At 41.8% G+C, this 17,054-nt stretch overlaps 1 protein-coding gene across 1 annotated transcript in view; it reads left to right on the top strand.

The window, feature by feature from the left end:
• Positions 1-17,054, top strand: part of SLC4A1AP (solute carrier family 4 member 1 adaptor protein) — a 28,456-nt gene that overhangs the window by 1,100 nt on the left and 10,302 nt on the right. The window contains exons 2-9 of the mRNA XM_081100979.1: positions 201-396; positions 2,195-2,317; positions 3,774-3,834; positions 4,180-4,319; positions 7,752-7,912; positions 11,154-11,223; positions 11,549-11,735; positions 16,425-16,536. Coding sequence (XP_080957105.1) covers positions 201-396; positions 2,195-2,317; positions 3,774-3,834; positions 4,180-4,319; positions 7,752-7,912; positions 11,154-11,223; positions 11,549-11,735; positions 16,425-16,536 — 1,050 coding nt within the window. The remainder of the gene's footprint in view (positions 1-200; positions 397-2,194; positions 2,318-3,773; positions 3,835-4,179; positions 4,320-7,751; positions 7,913-11,153; positions 11,224-11,548; positions 11,736-16,424; positions 16,537-17,054) is intronic.

Raw genomic sequence — 17,054 nt, 5'->3', positions numbered from 1 at the left:
GTAAGTAGGGAAACGCAGGATGGAAACCCCCGGAGCGCAGCGGGCTGGGTCCCCGAGCTCCTGAAGCCTTCGCCCAGGAAGGCGATTCCCCCACTCGGCGATTGCTAAGGCGGAGGGAGCAGAGCGCACGGCCATCTCCCTGGAAGGGGCGTCAGCGACCTGGACTCTAAATAAACGCCTCCCTTCGCGTGGTTCACCAGGGACCAGAGGAGGACCGAGAGGCCGAGTCCGAGCTGACAGTCACGCAGTTGAAGGAATTGCGCAAGAAGCAGCAAATGATGTTGGAGAAGAAGATGCTAGGGGAAGACTCAGATGAAGACGAGGAGATGGATGCCATTGAAAGCAAGAGGAATACTGCTGGTCAAGATGACGAAATGGGCTGCACCTGGGGAATGGGTAAGACATCAAACTCGCTTCTGAGGTTAATATTTAAAAGGCATTACTACACTCAGACCTTTTTTTTTTTTTTAATATATATTTTATTGATTTTTTACAGAGAGGAAGGGAGAGAGATAGAGAGTTAGAAACATCGACGAGAGAGAAACATCGATCAGCTGCCTCCTGCACATCTCCCACTGGGGATGTGCCCGCAACCCAGGTACATGCCCCTGACCGGAATCGAACCTGGGACCTTTCAGTCCTCAGGCCGACGCTCTATCCACTGAGCCAAACCGGTTTTGGCACACTCAGACCTTTTTTATCAAGCAAGTTTTCATGATAGATGGGACAAATACAATTTTCACACGAGGTTACCAAAACCCAGAGAGATGCATTTACTTTTCTGCAGTAAAACAATTGAATTAGGGACACTATGGGTTTCTTTTCATTTGTTTTACAAGTTCACTCCCTTGTTGGAAACTCTTCCTTAGCATACAATTAGTTTGGTGTTTTTACCATTTAAAAATATTTTTTTCATTATCAACTTTATCACTGAAAGGGCTGGAACTACATTTAAACACATAAATGGAAAATTATTCAATGTAGGATATGACCTTGAATATTTTGTGCATTGTGTAAATATCCAGAAGTGTGAAATATCTCATTAGAGAGAGCTGGACCCTTTGCCAGAGGAGCTAGGAATGGGTACTCAGGAGCTAGGAATATGAAAAGATAGAAAAGGCCTTAATATGCTGTCGGGAGGACAGGATAAATATGAAATTACTGTGGCAAATGCCAAATAAAATCTAGAAACCATGCTGGAGTAAGGGTTCAGAGAAGAGAGCAATCACTGGGGACTTAGCCCTGCACTGTCCATGGTAGCCACTAGTCGCGTGTGGTTACTGGACACTCAGGGTGGCTAGTCCAAATCATCATGTGCTGTAAATGCAAAAAACGCACTGGATATCAAAGACTTAGTATGAAAAAAGAATGTAAACTATCTCATTGATAATATTTTTACATTGATAACATGATAGTAATTTCACCTGTTTCTCTCTTTTTTAAAAATATACTTTTATTGATTTCAGAGAGGAAGGGAGAGGGAGAGAGAGATAGAAACATCAATGATGAGACAGAATCATCAATTGGCTGCCTCCTGCACGGATGTGCCCTGACCGGGAATCGAACCTGAGACCTCCTGGTTCCTATGTCTATGCTCAGCCACTGAGCCATGCCAGCCGGGCTATGTCCTTTTTTTTAATATAGCTACTACAAATGTTAGATTTACACATGGCTTCTATTATGTTTCTGTTGGGCAGCACTGACTTAGATCTTTGGGAAAGTTTATAAGCAGAAGAGTTTTGAGTAGTGACTTGAAGGAAAGAAAAAGTATCCCTTAGGAAGCTGAGCATTGAGTGGTGTTCAGGGCAGGGTTTGATGATTTTAAGGGAATAATGAATAGACCAGACTATTTGACAGATATGAGAAGTATTAGGAAATTATATTGGAGGCAAAGTATGAGACCTGGAGCTTAGATTTTTTTTTTTTTTTCATAGAAAATGTGGTAGGTAATTTTGCTTTTAAAACATAGTGATGGGGTGGGGGAGGGGAAGGGCCACAAAAACAAGTTGTAACTTGTCACACAATTTAGAAAATCTGAAGATGTCCACACTGGTGGTTTTTTTGGTTGTTTGCCCCCCCACCTCTTCTTTTCATCACCGATAACTGTATCTTTATGAAGAAAGGATAGTGAGTGTCATTCAGATGGTCTCTTTTTATATCTGATTGTCTTTTCTTTCTCTCCCATGTTCTGTAGGAGAAGATGCTGTAGAAGATGAGGCTGAAGAGAATCCCATTGTTTTAGAGTTTCAGCAGGAAAGGGAGGCCTTTTATATAAAGGATCCAAAAAAGGCTCTCCAAGGTTTTTTTGACCGAGAAGGTATGTAAACAGATTCTGACCCTCCTGGTAGAATGTGTCCATAGCAGTGTCGTTTTCTGGATCTTTAGGTATTTAGAATGCCATATTTTTTTTTTTTTAAATATATTTTATTGATTTTTTACAGAGAGGAAGGGAGAGAGATAGAGAGTCAGAAACATCGGTGAGAGAGAAACATCGATCAGCTGCCTCTTGCACATCCCCTACCGGAATATGCCCGCAACCCAGGTACATGCCCTTGACCGGAATCGAACCTGGGACCTTTCAGTCCGCAGGCTGACGCTCTATCCACTGAGCCAAACCGGTTTCGGCTAGAATGCCATATTTTATCTGCTGTCTTCTTTGTTCAGTACTTGCCCTTGTGGTCAGTTGTGTCACATTTATTTTGAAAATAGTGAAGTTCTTGTTAGTCTTTCTCAGCTTGGAAAAATGGAAGTTCTTTTTTTCTGACTTGCCTCATTCTTCTCAAAAGATCCTACATTTTGATGGCAGGAGATTGAACCAACTTGTAATATTTTTTCTTTGTAATTCACCTGATCTTTTGTAATTCTTGGCATGGATTTTGATTTTATAGGATTTAAAAAATAATTCCACAGAGGATTGTTGCATTAGAGATTTGTTGAAGAATATCTAAGTGTGTGTATGCATAGATGTATATGTGTGTGTGTGAGTGCAAAATTTGTGCACTGGGGGTGGGGTGGGGGGCGGGTCACTTAGCCTGGCCTGCAATGACACTAACATCCCTCGCCCTGGCCTCCGGCCCAAGGACCCTCCCCTCCCCTCTCTCTGCATGGCTGGCAGCGTGGCCACTATGGGCGCCGCCATCTTTGTTGCAGAGTTATGGTTAATTTACATATTACTCTTTTATTAGATAGGATATGAATTGGTTACATTCTGTGCTTACTATTTATACTTCTAGAAACCAGGCAATTGTGACAATTTAACAACTTAAGTCTTCAATTTATACAAAAAAGTGAAAGCTATTATGTAGTGGACAACGCTATGTATGGAGAGTTGATTGTTTTTGTTTTTTTTTTAATATATTTTATTGATTTTTTACAGAGAGGAAGGGAGAGGGATAGAGTTAGAAACACTGATCAGCTGCCTCCTGCACACCTCCTACTGGGGATGTGCCCACAACCCAGGTACATGCCCTTGACCGGAATCGAACCTGAGACCCTTCAGTCTGCAGGCCGATGCTCTATCCACTGAGCAAACCAGTCAGGGTGAGAGTTGATTGTTTTGATTTGAGTTTGCTTTTTTTGTGCTTCAAGCTCATCCTAACTTTATTATCAGACAATAGTCCCTAGGAATGAGGACTGAAATGCTTTTGAAATTTAGTTTTCAGTGTAGTAGGGGAACTTGATATTCTTATTTAACTTTTGTTCTCTTTTCCCTTTGTATCAACTAGTAATTTTCAGATCCTGTTAAAATTGTCTTGTCTTCCTTTCTCCCAAAGGAGAAGAATTAGAATATGAATTTGATGAGCAGGGACATAGCACCTGGCTCTGCAGGGTGAGGTATGTTCTCTTCTCATTAATGTCCATTTCTGGAAAATGGACAATTTCAGGTTTAATTTATGGTTATAGATAACAATTCAAAGAGTAACTTTAGTTTTAATTTTAGGCTATTCCTGATTTGGGGTCTTGATAGTTTAGTAACACTTATATTATTGAGGGATGGTGTGGAATGGGTAAGAGGTGGAAAGAAAAGAGTCGAAATCTAACCTTGGCAAGATAGAACAAAATGAACCGAGAGTTTGAAAAGCCATCTTAAAAAACATGACTATTACCATAAAATATTAATTATTTTGTGTGAGGATCAGAGCTTAGTGCTGTGCTATAATTTCCTCTAAACCAATGCAGATTACCCGTGGATGATTCAACTGGAAAACAGCTGGTGGCTGAGGCCATTCACTTAGGAAAGAAAAAAGAAGCAATGATCCAGTGTTCACTGGAAGCTTGTCGAATCCTTGATACTTTGGGATTGCTGCGGCAGGAGGCAGGTGAGTAGGAACACTTTTTTCTTAACCAGTTAACTGCCACGATATTTTGAATTTAAAAAGTCTGCTGCTTGCCTCTATAGATGCTTATGGTGTGCAAATGGTTAAAAAAAAAAGAAAAGAAAGAAAGAAAAGAAAAGAAAAAGAGGGAAGGGAATTTTAACATAAAAGATAAAACCTTTTTTTAGGGGGAAAATGTAAATTGTACAGACTTCAATGAAGTGAGAAGAAAAAATTCTCTACCTCAAACCTTAAGGTAGCCATTGTTTATGTTCTTTCAGACATGTTATCTGCATACAGATGTGTGTTTTGAACTGGATCCTTTAACAAAAAACAAACACTTGTACACAAATGCAATTAAATTATTTATATTCTTTTGTGATTTATTTTTTTTTTAACATAAGAATGTATTGTGGAAATTATCCACATCATTACATTGCTTATCTCATTTTAAAAACTGGCACCTGGCCAAGTGGCTCAGTTGGTTGGAGCATCATCCTGGGCACCAAAAAGCTTGCGGGTTTGATCCCCAGTTGGGATGCATAGGAGAGGCAACTGACCGATGTTTCTCTCTGTCTCTATCTCTCCCTTCCTCTCTCTCTGGGGTTGGAATTTCTGTTTCTTGATTCTCATATGCTCAGATTTCTTGGCTTACTCCTTTGTTTTAGTGGGACACATCCTTCCGTGGTTTCGGCAGGTTAAAAAGATACAACAGTCGAGGGCATGGATGATGATAGTCTTCAATGGATTTCACATCTTTTCATTTTTCTTGGTTTGCTCTCTTGTTTTGGTGGACATCTCCTAGTGGATTCCTGAAAAAAGAAAAGATATGCGGCAAGTAAACTATTAAACCCTTCATTCTGAAAATATAATTATTCTAGCTTTACTCTTAGTGAATAGTTTGGTCAAAGAGTTTTCTACAGGAAAGGGGGTACTTCTAAATTTTAACATAACAAGGGAAGTAAGATGGTATAGAGTAGACAAAAAACTAATAGTTACCATAGTCCCTTGTTGATGGGCTTTCCATTTTCAGTTAGAAATAATGATGCTTGATTTCATAGTATAAATTCCTAGAAGTGGAATTGTTGGATCAATATATTTATTGATTTCAGAGAGGGAGAGGGAGAGAGAGATAGAAACATCAATGATGAGAGAGAATTATTGATTGGCTGCCTCCTGCATGCCCCCTACTGGGGATTAAGCCTGCAACATGAGCATGTGCCCTTGACTGGAATCAAACCCGGGACCCTTCATTCCGAAGGCCAATCCTCTATCTACTGAGCCAAACCAGCTAGGGCTGGATCAATATGTTTTTAATGTTGACAGATGTAAGATTGAACATGAAAAAGTTTATATCAGTATACATTCCCAGCATACTGTTTGAGAGTCCATCTCCTCATACTCTTGCCAAATTGCTTATTAACCGTTTTTGTTGTTTGTTTTGTTATTAACCTTTTTTTTCATCAACATTAAAACAAAATAACTTTATACACGGGCCTGCTGTATTACAGACAAAACTGTTTCTTCAAACTTTTTCTGTGTAATAGAATTATGCTTTTTCTTTAATCCTTTAATTTACTGTAATGATGAACATTTTTCACCCCATAAAACAATTTTACAACACCTTAAAATTTTTTTGGAAAGGGGTTCTTTTCTTAAAAATGTATCTTTATTGTTGAAAGTATTACAGATGTCCCCTTTGTTTTTTTCCCCATTGATCCCCTTCCACCCTCTACCCTCCTCTCCCAGGCCTCCCCACACTATTGTCTGTGTCCCTGGCTATGCATATCTCTCTCTATGAAAGCCCAGAGACCAGAACGGTGGAACGACCAGAACGACCCGAACCAGTGGTGGTTATGACAGCGCACTGTGGCAGCCCAGCAGCCTGATATGGGCCCCCATCGGCCCCCTCCACCCCCTGGACTGCCCATCTCCCAATCGACCCCCAACACCCCAATTTGGGCGGGGCCGGCTGGCCAACCGCCCGTGGCCCCTCTCCCCCGCTGGCCCGGCCCAATGGGCCCCCATCAGGGTGGGCCGGCGGACCCCACCCATGCAGAAATTCATGCACTGGGCCTCTAGTCTATAATAATAGAAGCATAATATTCTAGTTAGACCGGACGTCCTTGCAGACAACCTTCTGGACGAAGCTGGGGCTGCAGGGGAAGCCCGGGTCTCAGGTGCCTGCTGGCGGCTGGAGGGAAGCCCAGGTCCCAGGTGCCAGAGGGAAGCCGGTGCTGGCAGCCAGGGGAAGGATGGCCTACTCTTGCATGAATTTTGTGCATCAGGCCTCTAGTATTCCTATAAATTCCTTGGTTAATCTCCCCCCTGCCCCAACCCCACTCCCATCTTCCCTCTGAAATTAGTCAGTCTGTTCGATGCTTCTATGTCTCTGTATCTATTTTGTTCATCAGTTTATTTTGTTCATTAGATTGTTATTTACTTTTTAATGTTTTTTTCTACTCTAATAGGTGAGAAGTGGTATTTCATTGATTTAATTTGTATTAAATTAATTTTTAAAAGTTTAACATCTTTTTAAATGTTTGTTGATCATTTTATTTCTTTTAACATGAACTGCTGTTATTCTTTTTCAAATATTCTTTTGGATTATTGGCCTTTTCCTCATTTATCACTTCCCTTTTTTACTCACTGATTTTTTAGAGCCTTTTGCTTATTAAATAAATTAGCCCTTTGTTTTAATTTTTTATTGTGGTAAGATATACATAACATAAAATTGACCATTTTAAGCATTTTTAAGTGTAAAGTTCAGTGGCATTAAATATATTCACATTGTTGTACAACCATCACTACTGTCCATCTCCAGAACTTTGTCATCATCCCATATCGAATCTTTGTAGCTGTTAAACACTAACTTCCCTCTTGGCCTCTGGTAATCACTGTTCTACTTCCTGTCTCTATGAATTTGACTATTACAGGTACCTGCTATCAGTGGAGTCACGCAATACGTGTCTTGTGTCTGGTTTTATTTCACTTAGCTTAGTGTCTCCCAGGTGTAGTCCTTTGCTTTCATATGTAGTTTGCCTTTTGTTGAATCCTGTCTGATAATAATTGATGGTGATTTTTTTTATTAAGTACTTTAAAAATATATATATTTTTATTGATTTCATAGAGAAAGGGAGGGAGAGAGAGAGACAGAGAGAGAGAGAGACAGAGAGAGAGAGAGAGACACATCAATGATGAGAGAGAATCATTGATCTGCTGCCTCTTGCACGCCCCCCACTGGGGATCGAGCCCGCAACCTGGGCATGTCCCCTTGACCGGAATCGAACCTGGGACCCTTCAGTCCACAGACCGACACTCTATCCACTGAACCAAACCAGTTAGGGCAGGTGGTGATATTTTAAGCTGCTTACCTACTTGCCTTCTTTCTTTTTCAAAACTTATTTTATTACCATATATTTTATTTACCTCTAGTATCTCGGAAAAGGAAAGCAAAGAACTGGGAAGATGAAGACTTTTATGACAGTGATGATGACACATTTCTTGATCGGACTGGCCTGGTTGAGAAGAAACGGCTGAACCGAATGAAGAAGGCTGGGAAGATTGATGAGAAGCCAGAGACCTTTGAATCCTTGGCAAGTTTTACTTATAGAAGTAGCTGTGGTAGTTTAATATTTTAAATAAAATAATATATTTAAATTATTTTTATAATCACAAAAGCAGTAGCATTGAAATCTGGTATTGAAGTATAATGTTTGTGATCTGCAAATTTGATGGCAACAAACAACTAGTCTTATGCAAGTTGGGAAAAACTTTGGCTTGCTGCTAGAGTCTCTATCCACCTCTAGGTGAATATTGGTCTGTTAGTGAACATTCTTTGGATATGATGTTACACTCCACCCCCCCCTCCCCCCCCACACACACACAAAACAAAAAAGAAAAAGGAAAAAGTTCCAAATTGGGACATTCTGAGGTGAAACTGACTTTAGGTTTCTGGCAGTCAAAAATCATGAAAGGAATTTTGAGGAGTATTATTTTTTTTTATTTTTTTTTATTTTTTATTGATTAAGATGTTACATATGTGTACCCTCTACCCCCCCCCCCCTTCGCTCATGCCCTCACCCCCCCGTTGTCCGTGTCCATTGGTTAGGCCTATATGCTTGCATATAAGTCCTTTGGTTGATCTTTCCCCCTTGCCCCCACCCTCCCCTACCTTCCCTCAAAGGCCCGACAGTCCAATCAAAGCCTCTCCGTCTCTGGATCAGTCCTTGTTCATCAGTTTATGTTGTTCATTATATTCCACAAATGAGTGAGATCCTGTGGTATTTATCCGCTCTCCAGTTCCATCCATGCTGTGGCAAATGGTAAGAGTTCCTTTTTCTTCTTCCTCTTCTTAAAGAACCTTTCAGCATTTCATATAATACTGGTTTGGTGGTAATGAACTCCTTTAGCTTTTTCTTATCCGTGAAGCTCTTTATCTGACCTTCCATTCTGAACGATAGCTTTGCTGGATAAAGTAATCTTGGTTGCAGGTTCTTGCTATTCATCTCTTTGAATATTTCTTGCCACTCTCTTCTGGCCTGCATGGTTTCTGTTGAGAAATCAGCTGACAGTCGAATGGGTACTCCCTTGTAGGTAACTGACTGTCTTTCTCTTGCTGCTTTTAAGATTCTCTCTTTATCTTTTGCTCTTGGCATTTTAATTATGATGTGTCTTGGTGTGGTCCTCTTTGGGTTCCTTTTGTTTGGGGTTCTCTGCGCTTCCTGGACTTGTAAGTCCATTTCTTTCACCAGGTGAGGGAAGTTTTCTGTCATTATTTCTTCAAAAAGGTTTTCAATATCTTGCCCTCTCTCTCCTTCTGGTACCCCTATAATTCTGATGTTGGTACGCTTGAAGTTGTCCCAGAGGTTCCTTACACTATCTTCATATTTTTTGAATCTCTTTTCTTTTTTCTTTTTCGGTTGGGTATTTTTTGTTTCTTTGTATTTCAAATCTTTGACTTGATTCTTGGGATCCTCTTATCTGCTTTTGGATCTCTGTAAATTATTCTTTATTTCAGTCAGTGTATGCTTAATTTCTAGTTGGTCCTTTTTCATGTCCTCCATGGTCTCACTATACTCATTGAGGGATTCATTAAATTTATCGGCGGTTTCCATAAAATTCTTGACAAACCTTATAAACGTGGCCTTGAACTCTATATCCAGTCGTTTGCTTTCCTCCATTTCTGCCATTCGTGACCTGTTTCTTTGTCTCCGCATTTTGGCTGCTTCCCTGTGTTGATAGAGTGGCCCTGCGCGCCCGGTGTCCTGTAGGGCCCAGTGGCTCAGTCTCCCCAGTTACCTGGGGTGGACACTCTTGGTGCACTCTTGGTGCCTTGGTTGTTGTAGGATCACTGGGAGGAATTGACCGCCAGGCCAACCGGCTGTGGGAATCAGCCGTGTCTGAAGTGGGAGAATGGTCCCCCTCTGACCACTGGGCACAGTGACTCCTGGATCTAAGGAGGTGCTAATTCAGCCTCTGCCTGAGGCCACACAGCAGGAGCCACGAAGAGGCTCAGCTGTGAAGCAATGCAAGCCGCTGAGGGGCCCTGGGCCTTCTCTTGGAAGTTCGGGTCTGCCTGGCTGGGCTGTAGTTAGGTACATTCACATGCAAAAGCCTCTGCCGCAGCCTGGGTGGGGCGGGGTCTCAGGGAGTCAAAAGGGCGGAGAAAGAAGCTATGGCTGATTCTCCGCGCCCGGAGTCGCACGTCTCAGTGTCCCGGTAACGGCTGCAAGCACCTCTGAGGGAAAGCCGCCCTCAAGTTCGCCCGCTGCCGCCTGACAGACCAGCTTCTCCCTGTATGAGTCCTGGGTCCCCAGAGACTTGCTGGAACCGGAGTTCAGAGCAGTCGGGAGCTTGTGATTCAAAAAGACAGCCGCGTCCTCAGGTGCCACCCCCTTTCCGTGCGCGCGAGCCGCCGCCGTACCTCTGCACTTCACCTCCGCAGCTCCTCTGGCTCTCAGCGTGCCCCTCTTTTCTTCTAGTTGTAGAATTTACACTCAGCCAGGCTTCCTGTTGTTCTGGACGATGTTTGCTCCATCCTTTGCGGTATTTTTCAATTGTTGTGTGAGGCGACAATTTCCCGGTGTTTATCTATGCCGCCATCTTAGTTTCTCCCTTTGATGGCCAGCACAATCTCAAGGAGCAGTTATTTCTCGCGCGATGGTAGGACGCTCGAGGAGTATTATTTGATAATAGTCTTTTATTTGTTGTTGTTGATGTTTAATAGTTTTAAGCAGTGTAGTCTTCATGAAATTATCATAAGGTAGCAGGTGTTTTCACTATATTAAGTGGTATTCAGAGTTTAAAACATGACCAGCATCTATCCTTTTGATTTATTATTGAAAACAGATAGCTTGAACTTTTTATTTTGATTAAAATAAAGTCTGTGTTCTATACATTTATTCTGTTTAATTCTGAGTTCTTTAATTCAGGAACTAATTCAATTAGAATTTTTAAAAAAATATATTTTATTGATTTTTTTACAGAGAGGAAGGGAGAGGGATAGAGAGTTAGAAACATCGATGAGAGAGAAACATTGACCAGCTGCCTCCTGCACACCCCCTACTGGGGATGTGCATGCAACCTAGGTACATGCCCTTGACCGGAATCGAACCTGGGACCTTTCAGACGCTCTATCCACTGAGCCAAACCGGTTAGGGCTCAATTAGAATTAAATAAACAAATGAAAAATGTTAACTCTGTAAGGAACAGATTTAACCAGACTTCGAATTAATCTTCTTAAAACTTATAACAATAGTGAAAATAAGAGGAGGAAGCTACCATATTTTGAAAGAAGAAAAACATTTGCTAACCCTGTTACTTTGGGCGTCACAGGTTGCAAAGTTGAATGATGCTGAAAGGGAACTCTCTGACATTTCTGAGAGACTGAAAACCTCAAGCAAAGGTAAGGCAATGACTCAAATACTTATTGAGTATTGACCATATATAGTGCATTATAGTAGGCACTGGACTACATTGGTTAATAAGATGTACAGAATGTGGAGCCTTTCTAAGGAGCTAGGAAGGACATTATACATTATTTAATGTAAATTCTCTATTTAATAGATGAAGGGAATGAGGCAAGGTGATGTCTCACAGCCTCTCAGCTATAACCTGTTTCCTTATTCCTAATATCAATGTCATTTGTCCAACTCTATGTTAGTGACTTTGGCTGTATTTTAAAAATTTGCGACCATCTTTCTAAACATGCATTATCCCTTTCCTGACAGCTCTATCTGAGTCAGCATCTCAGGACTCTTTAGATGCATTTATGTCGGAAATGAAATCAGGGAGTGCATTAGATGGTGTGTCCCGGAAGAAACTTCATCTGAGAACTTTTGAACTGAGGAAAGAACAACAGAGACTGAAAGGGTTGATAAAAATTGTAAAGCCAGCAGAGATTCCAGAACTAAAAAAGTAAGTCTTAGTTATACTTGAAGTTTTATTTAAAAAATTTTTTTCTTTGTAATCATTATTCATTTATTTGTGTTTAAAATTTCTAAAATTATTTTTCAATTACAGTTGATATGCAATATTATATTAGTTTCAGGTGTACAACATAGTGATTAGACATTCATATAATTTACAAAGTGCTCACAGTGATATATACTTGGAATCCTATCTAATAATAGAGAAACATGGTAATTAACCATAACTTCGCTACCCTTCCCATTGGCTAATCAGCGAGATATGCAAATTAACTGCCAACCAAGATGGCGGCCGGCAGCCAGGCAGCTGAAGCAAACAGGAGGCTTGCTTGCTCCAGTGACGGAGGAAGCCAACGTTCCCTGCCTGCCTCGCCCTGCTCTAAGCTACACTCTAAGCAACAAAGGTGCAATTATAGAAGCTAAACAAGCTCCAGATACCTGCTTTCAGCCAGCTTCGGCCTCAGAGCTTAGAGCAGCAGTGATGGCAACAATGTTTCTTTTTTTTTTTTTCTTTTAAAGGCTTTTTTTTTTTTTTAATATATTTTATTGATTTTTTTACAGAGAGGAAGGGAGAGAGATAGTTAGAAACATCGATCAGCTGCCTTCTGCACATCTCCCACTGGGGATGTGCCTGCAACCCAGGTACATGCCCTTGACCGGAATCGAACCTGGGACCTTTCAGTCCACAGGCCGACGCTCTATCCACTGAGTCAAACCGGTTTCGGCAGCAACAATGTTTCAATTATAGAAGGTAAACAAACCCAGATACCTGCTTTCAGCCAGCCACAGCCTCAGAGCTGGAGCCGGGCCTCAGAGCTGGAGCCGGCTCTCAGCTCCAGTGACAGCCATAGAAGGTAAATAAATCCCAGAATAAAAAAAAAAAAAGAAAGAAAAAAAGGAGAGGTTGGGAGCTTCAGTTGCCCGCCAGCCTGAAAACGGCTGGCCAGGCACCCCAGTGGGGACCCCCACCCTGAAGGGGGTGTGACCAGCTGCAAACAGCCATCATCCCCTCATCCAGGCTGGCCAGGCACCCAAGCGGGACACCCTTCAAGGCAAACCAGCCGGCCCCCACCCGTGCACCAGGCCTCTATCCTATATAGTAAAAGGGTAATATGCAAACTGACCCTAACAGCAGAAAGACTGGGAATGACTGGTCACTATGACACACACTGACCACCAGGGGGCAGATGCTCAATGCAGGAGCTGCCCGCTGGTGGTCAGGGCGCTCTTACATTGGGAGCTCTGCTCAGCCGCAAGCCAGGCTGATGGCTGCCAGTACAGCAGTGGTGGTGGGAGCCTCTCCTGCCTCCTCAGCAGCGCTAAGGATGTCTGACTGCAGCGTAGGCCTGCTCCCCGCTGGCAAGTGGACATCCCCCGAGGGCTGCCGGGCTGCCAGAGGGATGTCTGATTGCCATCCTGGCCCAATACCCTGGGGAGCAGGCCTAAGCCAGCAAGTGGTCACCCCCGAGGTGTCCCAGACTGTGAAAGGGCACAGGCCAGGCTGAGGGACCCCCTACCCCCGAGTGCATAAATTTTTGTGCACCGGGCCTCTAGTCTATATAATAAAAGCCTAAGCAACCATTACGGTGGAACTACCAGAATGACCAGTCACTATGATGTGCACTGACCACCAGGGGGCAGATGCTCAACACAGGAGCTGCCCCTTGGTGGTCAGTGCGCTCCCACAGAAGGAGCGCCGCTTAGCCAGAAGCCGGGCTCACAGCTGGCAAGTGCGGTGGCGGTGGCAGGAGCCTCTCCCACAGTAAGGAATGAGGGGTCCCAGACTGCGAGAGCCCTAGACTGCGAAAGGGATGTCTGCCTGCCGGGGATCAGGCCTAAGCCGGCAGGCGGACATCCACTGAGGGGTCCTGGACTGCGAGAGTGTGCAGGCCGGGCTGAGGGATCCCCCTCCACCTCCCCAGTGCACGAATTTCATGCACCAGGCCTCTAGTTTAAATAAGCATGTTTGCATAGATAACATGTTGAATTATATTTTTATCTTTTTAGATAATTATTTTTGAATAGACATAGAATATAAGAAACACTTTAAAGCACAGAAGGCAGTCATTTCATAGAGTAACTAAAAACTCATTTAATTTGTGAACTCTAGACACCTACAGATTTTTAGAGGAAACTATTAATATCTGTTTCATTGGAAAGCTCTGAATTTTATACTTCATCTTTTAGTGCAGAGTAAACTTTTTAAAGAGCAACGTGTGCAAAAGGCCCATTTCCCTAATGTGTAAAGACTAATGAATGATAAAGAGACAACCATACACCCAAGAGAAAAATGGGCAAAGGTTGTCAACTGACAGCCACTGAAAAAGAAATACAAATAGCTCTTAATTACATAAAAAGATGCTCAACCTCACTCATAAGAGAAATACAAATACTATAATGTAATACCATCTATGATTTTAAAACCACAGGTGAATACAGACTATTTAAATTCTTTTTTTCTAAATTAAATTCATTGGGCTGATATTGGTTAATAACATTACATAAGTTTCAAGTTTACAATTCTATTACACATGATTTGTTTATTGCATAGTGTGCTCACACAGATAGTCATTTTAATGCCTGTATCTCTCTCTTTTTTAAAAAATATATTTTATTGATTTTTTACAGAGAGGAAGGGAGAGGGATAGAGAATTAGAAACTCGATGAGAGAGAAATATCGATCAGCTGCCTCCTGCATACCCCTTACTGGGGATGTGCCCACAACCAAGGTACATGCCCTTGACCAGAATCGAACCCAGGACCCCTCAGTCTGCAGGCTGATGCTCTATCCACTGAGCCAAACCAGTCAGGGCTAATGCCTGTATCTCTTATTCCTAAGAACCAGTTGATAACAGTTTAATAAAAATACTTTTAAAAAATGGGTAATTTCTTCCTTTAAAGGGGGAGAAAGCATAATCCCCTGAAGTTGATTCTATTGTGAACTGATTTTGGGGAGATTATTAGAAGAGATTAACCCAAATCCATTTGCAGACATCCAGAAGATTTTTGAGTAATTTATAAATAAGATTTCGAGATTAATTTTCCCCAAAGTTGGCTAGTGTGTGTGTGTGTGTGTGTGTGTGTGTGTGTGAGAGAGAGAGAGAGAGAGAGAGAGAGAGAGAGAGAGAGAGAGAGAGATCCAATCTTTTTTTTTCTTTTCCTTTTATAGAACTGATTGGGGTGACACTGTTTTCAGGTGCACACTTTTACAACACATAATCTGTACACCACCCCAAGTCAAGTCTCCATCCCAGTCTTACAACTTGACAATATTTTTAAAAGATTTATTCTATGTGGTCTCAACAGATATTGAAAATGTTGATTAGGTTGTTTTAGAAATAAGCAACTCGTAGTAAACAGAAACCAGGTGAGCATCTCCAAAGGTGTTGTTGCCTAGATGGGTTCATTCACTTACAAAGGTAGTTAACTACAGAAAGTTTTTTTCCCTTTAGGTCAGTGTTGTCCAGTCAGCACCCAGTAATCACATATGATATTTAAATTACGTAAGATTCAAATTTCATTTTCTCAGTCACCCTAGGCAATTTCATGTGCTCAAGAGGCACATGTGACTAGTGGCTACTGTATTGGATGGCACAGAAATAGAACATTCCCATCAATGCAGAAAATTCTGTATTGAACAGTGCTGCTTTAGATTGTCAGCGTTTATTCCTGTACCTCTCTCTTTTCGTACTCACCACTGAGTACAAAACGTGCACTTGATGCTGGGTGCATTGCATAGATGAATATTTACATATTGAGAGGCACCTCTTTTTAAAAAAATATATATTCTTGCTGATTTTAGAGAGGAAAGGAGAGGGAGGGAGAGAGAGAGAGAGAAACATCAATGATGAGAGAGAATCATTGATTGGCTGCTTCCTGCATGCCCCACATTGGGGATTGAGCCCACTGCCCTGGCATGTGCCCCAACCAGGAATCAAACTGTGACCTGGTTCATAGGTCCACGCTTAACCACTGAGCCATGCTGGCCAGGCTGCTATTCTTTGGGGGGCGGGGGGTGGGGAGAGACTATTTTTTTCTTCTACTTTCTACAGTATCTTCATTTTGCCCTTCCTCAACTTTACCCTAGTGGGCTTAGCTTTTATGACGTCGTCAAGCCAATGAGAACATTGACAAACTCATCATTGTAGGGTCTCATTATGTTTTTGTCATTACTCACTACATAGGATATCCTGCCTCCCACCACACACACGCGCACGCACACACACTTTTTTTTTCTTTTTAATCAACTGTGCTCAGAGTTGTGTGGTTATAAGTGTGGACTCCAGGTAAGTAAGGTTCTTTGAGTCCCCTGTTCAGATGTTGGTGAAAATAGGGCTTTACACCATGGATCCATCTCCTGCCACTTAGTGGGGGTGGGATCATCTTACACATTGCCAGTGACCTTTGCACTGTAAGCATCACTTTATGAATATGAAATCATGTAGTATGGTGTAAATTACTAGACTAAGGTAGGAGCCGGAGCCTCTTCTTGTCCTTAATAGCTCTGTATTTGACTATCTGTAGTGTCATTGTCCATTCAGACTCTGCTGGCCTGAAGTCCTCTTTCATATGTGGAAATTTTTGATTTGCTAAATGTTTCTTTGTCAGTGTCATTGTGTTTTTAGATAAATTCTTGGCCTCACTGGAATAGATTTGTATAATTATTCTTTATTTCTAGGACTGAAAGTCACACTATAGATGCTGAAAACAAAGCTAAAAAGCTTACATTGCCTCTCTTTGGTGCCATGAAAGGAGGAAGCAAATTCAAATTAAAAACTGGGACAGTAGGGGTAAGTTGTGGGTCAAGGTGTTAAACTTCTAGCTTTTGAGTTATCTGAGCTAATTTTTCTCTTTTCAAAGCTCAGATGACTCATTTCATAGAATGAGATATTTTTTTTTTCATAGTAATGTGGAAAAGGGCTGTGAACTTGGTATGATCACATCTTTCCCAGGTCTTGGCTCTTGGATTTTTTCTCTTCAGTTTATGCCAATCAGTTTACATGTAACTGATTTATAAATTAGAATACCAGTGGACTAATATGTGATGACTATTACATTTAAGAAAGGGTCTCCTGCATTAAATGCTTCTCTCCAGGCTCAGCTAACACTTGTTAGTAGCATAGTCTATGCGCCTGGCTCTGTCATGTGGTTTTTCCTTTATTCAGTCCTTCCAAAACCTTGTGATGTGTGGGAATTATTACCTCTCACCAGGAGGAAACTGGGTCAGAGAGGTTACATATAAGATTACATCATTAGTAAGTAATTGGACTGGCAGTCAGATTCAGGTCTTCTGTCTGTTGAGTTTGTG

This window comes from Myotis nattereri (genome assembly GCF_964212035.1).
Source record: "Myotis nattereri genome assembly, chromosome: 10".
Lineage (NCBI taxonomy): Eukaryota > Metazoa > Chordata > Mammalia > Chiroptera > Vespertilionidae > Myotis > Myotis nattereri.
Note: the sequence above shows the minus strand (reverse complement) of the source record. Positions and strands in the feature narration are given on the sequence as shown.